The sequence below is a fragment of the Heterodontus francisci genome, chromosome 12 (genome assembly GCF_036365525.1).
Source record: "Heterodontus francisci isolate sHetFra1 chromosome 12, sHetFra1.hap1, whole genome shotgun sequence".
NCBI lineage: Eukaryota > Metazoa > Chordata > Chondrichthyes > Heterodontiformes > Heterodontidae > Heterodontus > Heterodontus francisci.
The window spans coordinates 35,197,103-35,203,434 of record NC_090382.1 but is presented as its reverse complement, the minus strand read 5'-3'; the positions used below and the strand labels follow the sequence as shown (position 1 = coordinate 35,203,434).

Sequence of the window (6,332 nt, the reverse complement as noted above, 5' to 3'; positions counted from 1 at the left end):
AAGACTCCTCCCTTTGGACTTCCTCCCCAGCCGTTAGCCATTTTCTCTTGCAGCACATCTCTCCAATGCCCTTTGCTTGCTCCGCCCTGCTCAGAGGGTGGGTCCACAAAGCTCACCGATAGGCTGACTTTCGATGGATTTGCTATGTAGGGAACCCTGGTCCTTGCTGATAATTCAAATAAAAACAAAGTGCTGAAAATACTCAGCATCTGTGGAGAGAGAAACAGAGTTAACGGGTTCTGTGACCTTTCATCAAAACCCTGCTTACTCCCTGTCTGGAGTTACACTACACTCCAGTTAAACTCCAACCGGTATGCGGGGGGTTTCATATCCCGCCAGTTACTGAGTTATATACTGTCAACTTTACATTGATAGACACTTAAACCTTCTGTGCATAGATCGCAAAGTGACATTGTAACTGCAGCCTGGTTCGGTAAGCAAGAACTGGGGATCACTATGAATCTTAAACCGTGGGTAACAAATCACAAGCGAACAAGGGATCCTGATCAATCGTGATTTATAAATTAAATTAATCCGCATCTCCATAAAACGGAGTTCCATACACCCAGCCAGACATTTACAATGCGATCAATCTTGTTTAACAAGTTTCTGTTTTTCTTTATGTACAAAAATTAACTGTTAATTTTTTAAAGTATTATTCCTGAGACTTGAGGGTAAAGTTGGTCAAACGGAAACACACAGATGACCGATATTCTCAGAGGCCCAGGCGCTCCTCATTTCCCCGGGATATCGCTTGCCTCTTCGGTTGATGGGCTATCCTCAGCGGCTGCCTTGAGGCTCCTGCGCCGGAGTTTGGTCAAAGACTGCTCCGCTGGTTTGACTTGCTGATTTTTTTCGGCGTCCTTCTTCCATTTGATCCGTCTGTTCTGAAACCATACCTTCACCTAGAATAAAGCAAAATCGAGTGAAAATAAACGTTGCTAACTTTAATGCTTATTATTTTTGAAATTATGGCTTCAAGATGCATTGCAGCAACGCACCAAGGCTCCTTAGACAGCACCTTCCAAACCCGCAACCTCTACAAACTAGAAGGACAAGGGCAGCAAATGCATGGGAACACCATCAGCTGCAAGTTCCCCTCCAAGTCACACACCATCCTGACTTGGAACTATATCGCTGTTCCTTCACTGTCGCTGGGTCAAAATCCCTTCCGAACAGCACTTTTGGGTATACCTACCGCACATGGACTGCAGCGGTTCAAGAAGGCAGCTCACCACCACCTTCTCAAGGGCAGTTAGGGATGGGCAATAAATGCTGGCCTGGCCAGCGACGCCCACATCTCATGAAGGAATAATTTAAAAAAAAAGCTTTGCACCTATGCTACCCAAAGGATTTAGCTTTAATTCCTATGACAACTTTACCAAAGCCATAAGGTACACAGTGCTGCCACTGTGTGTCGGTGGTGGAGGGAGTGAATGTTTGTAGATGGGGTGCCAATGAAGCGGGCTGCGTTGTCCTGGATTGTCATAGCTAAGCTTCTGATTAATCCATTTATTTGAAATAAGCTATTGATAGTATTTATACAATAAAAAGGAGTTATGTAAATGAGTTGAACAATGTACTCGGAGATGAAACCATTAAAAAATGCATGTATGTTACAGGGGCTGTCCACCATTTCCATCTATGGTCATGACCAGTTCATACTTGAAATCTGCACAATCACCATTACCCTTGCCAGCTCTCGAATAGCTCAATCTCGCTCCTTGCTAAACGGATAACTTTAAACTGCCAGCCTGTTATCCGGTCTGCTGGTTATCAGTGGAAATGCTCAACACTTAGCTCTGTGAAGCCCTGTACCTGCAGTACTGTCAGACCCAGAGCAGCAGCCAAGGCCACCCTCTGAGGGCCGATTATGTAGCGGTGTTTCCTGAACTCCCTCTCCAACACTGCGAGCTGTTCCTGAGTGAAGATGGCCCTGAAGCGCTTTAACTTCACCTCTTTGGCGGGAATCGGGTGCAGCAGGGCGGGTCGACTGAACCCTCGATCTGAAACAGAATTGGAATGAAGTCAGGATCACGGATATGACAGACATTCTCAAAGCTATTTGAAGTCATAGACCTACACCGAAATTACAACACGTTTGGCCCAAGCAGTCTGTACTGGGTTAATCTTGTACATTTCCACTCGTTCTAATCCCCTGTCCGCACATCCCCGATTCGTCTTTCTTTCAACCATCCATCTAATCTTTTCTTAAATGTTGACACGGCCTCTGCTTCTATCGCTAACTACAGAAAAGAATCCCACAGCCTCACGGACCTCTGTTAAAAATAACTTCTCCTGCTCTCTGTACTAAATGTCTTACATTTAATTCAATATCCACACCCACCTCTTAGTTCCTACAGCCTATTTCTACCTACCCTGTCCCATTCCTTCATAATTTTACACACTTTCATATCATCAAATTGCTCCGATTCGAAAGAAAACAACCCCATCAGGGGGGAAACAGAAACGAGGAGGGGGAAAAAAAGCTTTATTCGTCGTGGAATTGGCTAGTTTGATCAATGATGCTCTGTCTCGGTCCCCGGGAAAGCGAGAGAGCGACTAAACGTTCACCGAGGTAGGAATGAGAAAAAAAGGCGAGCTGGAGAGGAGAAAAAATTGAGAAAAGCAGACAGAAAGAAGAGAAATTTAAACAGAACTAACAGAGAGACGTGGAAAGGAAGTGGCGGATAATAACATGAATTATCAGGTATTTACACTAATAGATCATGCAAGCTCATCACCTGAAAGATGCCAACAAACTTTTGATTCACTTTACTCAAAATCGATACAGATCAGATTTAAACATTTCAGATTCAGTTGAGCCCAGTCAACAGAGAAATAAATCAAACACACGGAAATACACATCTCCCCATGAGATAGAGAAATACCAAGGACTGAAAGCCCTTACCTGCACCGTACATATTCCATCTGCTGTACCAGGGCTGACTGTAGTAACCCGGAGACTGGCAGAGGACGGGGTACCCCGTGGGCACCGGGGCGCACACGGCATCCGGATAGACAGGCACCTGAGGCTCAAGCGGCTGCTGGCTGCGTTCGCCGCCCTCTTGGGGAGACTTGGCGAGCAGAAACTCAACGGTGAACGGGCGCTTCTTGGCTGGAGCCTCCTCCTGGGGCTTGGTGAAGGGCGAGGAACACCGGGCCGGGTAAAAAGCGGAGGGATCGGAGAAGAAAGCTGGGTAAAGGGGTTGGTCCAAGAACATCGGCTGCATTTTGGGTCCCGGGCGAAAGATCGTTCCTGGTAGGGACGAGGCGAAGGCCGGATCTGATGTGAATGTGTCTGTTTGTGTCTTATATTGTCCCCCTACACCACCCCCGCCCCCACCCCCAAACTATGACATGCAAAGTGTCCCGAAGGGCTTTTGTTCTGAGAAGAGGCGATGAGGATCATTGAAAACCCTGAAATTGGGATTGATTGAATAAATTGTTCCAGGTAATTGCTGGGGGCAATTGGAGTTCTTGGAGTTAGTTTTAATGCTGTACATCCTGCACTAAACAGACTTCTCGTTAGACACAGGGAGTCGAAACGAATAAAAATTACCAGATTAGGGGAGATTGAGAAGGTAGGGAGAGACTTAATCGAGGTATTCAAAATTATGAAGGGGTTTTATAGAGTAGATGGGGAGAAACTGTTTCCACTGGGAGGCAGGTCAGTAACCAAAGGCACAAAGATAATTACAGCACAGATGTAAGATAATTGATAAAAGAGTCAGGGGAGAGATGAAAATAAATTGGTTCATGCAGCACGAGTTGTTATGGTCTCCAGTGCACTGCCTAGATGGGAGGTGGAAGCAGATTTAACGATAACTTTCAAAAAGAAATTGTATAAATACTTGAAAGAAAAACAATTGCAGAGGTATGAGGAAAGAGTTAAAGAGGAAAGGCTAATTGAATCGCTCTTTCAAAGAGCTTGCACAAGCACGATGGCCCGAATGGCTTCTTCTGTCTTGTAGGATTGGATGATCCTGTGTCATGAAATGTCTTCCGTTCCTTTGACAATATAAACTCGATTAATAATAATTCTCTCCCCTATTTCCATAGATGATTTCTTCACTCCAATGTCCTGTATTTGCTGCAGAAAGCACAGTCAGCTGTTTGGGGGATGAGGAGGGAGATGGCCACAATGATGATGGTGAAGGGGAGAGCACGCAGCCCCCAAGAAAAGGGATTTATTTGCACTGTAATTCAGAGAGCCCGAGGATGACTTCACATCTTTAGCAGAATCTCCCACAGAATTTTATTTGGATGGTGCTGTACAAACTGAAGAGTACAATAGAACAGACATAGTGGCACATCAGCTAGTGCAGATCGATACAGTTCCTGCAGCCAGATCATTTATGAAGCAGCCTTAGAGCATTCAAAATGCCTCTGAAACTGTACTGTTTGGTTTCATGCAGATATACAGTGAAAGAATGGCACAGTGCAAAGCAGTTTGACAATCAATTCATCACATTGGTCACTACCTCCTCACAACCTCAGCCGTTTAAAGCTTCATCAAGTGTGTGGGAATTATTCCATCAGTGTTGATTAAAGTTTTTTTCTCTCTCTTTTCCAGGTTCCTTGCTCTTTTCCTGAAGGAACTGATTCAGGCTGGATTCGGATTTCACAGGCACCAACTGTCTCCTGGAACCACATCCAAATGAGGTCCAGGTTCATTGGTGATGAGGGACCATTTAGCTGTGAGTGGGTGTCACAGTGGAGCCTGATCGTAACCTCACTGAATACTCACACATGCACTTTACAGAAAGGGATCACAGAATAGCAGACAGGAGCAGGAACCTTGGCCAATTTATTTGCTGCCTCTGCGGGCACTGTGCCCAAATGTAGCAGTCCAACTAACTCCCCCATCTCCAATCAGCTAACCCAGCAGAGCCTGGGAATCAAAGCTTTTCACCTTCTGCTTTGTATGCCTCAGTACCATAATATGTGTTACATTTTGGGGGCAGAAGGTCAGAGTTCTGAGCTGCCAATCCAACCAAAGTATGCCATATGGAAAATCTTTCATAAGAAATATAGAGTTGTGTTGGGGGTACAGTTCTACAGGCATGATCATCATTCTTATACCTTGCCTCAATGACACTCCATCCCCTCTGAATCCCAATAGTGAATGTTGACAGGCTATTGACCCTGGGGAATCACCACCCAGCTGATCATAACAAAGACACAAGTCTTCTGGCTTGGCCCCCTGGATAGCAGTCAGCTACATGAATCTTGGCTGATTTCCTTCTCCCTTGCCTGAGGGTACTGAGATTAATTGTAGCACCATCACAGCTTGCCCCAGCTCTGAGGACTGCTAACTCAGCATAGAAACAGGATTGTTTATTTGGGACCTTCCTGATCTCTGTGGCTCAGTGCCACCCTAATTGGTGTATTTACCTACTGAGTATTAGTCACTAACCTAGAGAGGGTGGAATGGGGGATAGGAGAGGTGGCGGAGATGGCGGGGTGGGGAAGAGAGTGGGGAAGGAGCTGCTACAATACCATGTCTCCCATAATCATTGTGCAGCACAATATTACTTCAAGCTGCCCACTCTGCCCTCTTTCATTTACAATTAAAATGTTTCTGCAGCCTAGGCAGAAGCATTCTTTTAGATTCTTGAGTGGGCTCTATAGGAATTTGTGAAATGAAATCTGGGGGAGGTCATTTTAACCTAATCGAGTGGGAGTAAAACCAGTATTGCACCCAATCCTTTCAGTTTGCCATTGGGTGCAGTTAGGTTAAAATTGCCCTCAGCTATGAGGATAGATTGGGTAGGCTAGGGTTGTTTTCCTTAGAACAGAGGAGGCTGAGGGGTGACTTAATAGAGGTATACAAAATTATGAGGGGCCGAGATAGAGTAGACAGGAAGGACTTGTTTCCCCAGCAGAGAGGTCAATTACCAAGGGGCACAGATTTAAGGTGATTGGTAGAAGGATTAGCAGGGACATGAGGAAAAACTTTTTCACCCAGAGGGTGATGGGTGTCCAGAATTCACTGCCAAGAACAGTGGTGGAGGCAGAAGCCCTCAGTTCTTTTAAAAGGTACCTGGACATGCACCTGAAATGCTCTAACTGGACCAGGTGCTGGAAGATGGGATTAGATTGGGCGACTAGTTTTTTTGGCTGGCACAGATACCACAGGCTGAATGGCCTCCTTCTGTGCCATAATTTTTCCATGGTTCTATGATATCAAAACTCTGGACGTGAAATTCCTCTTTCCACTAACTTCAGTGAATTGGCAGTGTGAGTATTCCATTGTGTACTGATGCAGACTTTGTCAGTTAAATTATTGAGAGGGCAAAGTCCTGATTTCTTAAAGTGGAGCGTAAACT

The 6,332-nt window shown here is 45.3% G+C and overlaps 1 protein-coding gene across 1 annotated transcript; it reads right to left on the bottom strand.

Moving 5' to 3' along the window:
* Positions 1–508: 508 nt before the first annotated feature.
* Positions 509–3,267, bottom strand: LOC137375567 (homeobox protein not2-like). Its single transcript, XM_068042922.1, has 3 exons — positions 2,912–3,267; positions 1,819–2,006; positions 509–905 (listed from the first exon to the last, which is right to left on the bottom strand). The coding sequence occupies exons 1-3, from the start codon at positions 3,231–3,233 to the stop codon at positions 735–737; spliced, it is 681 nt and encodes a 226-aa protein (XP_067899023.1). The 5' UTR covers positions 3,234–3,267; the 3' UTR covers positions 509–734.
* Between the last annotated feature and the right edge of the window lie 3,065 nt (positions 3,268–6,332).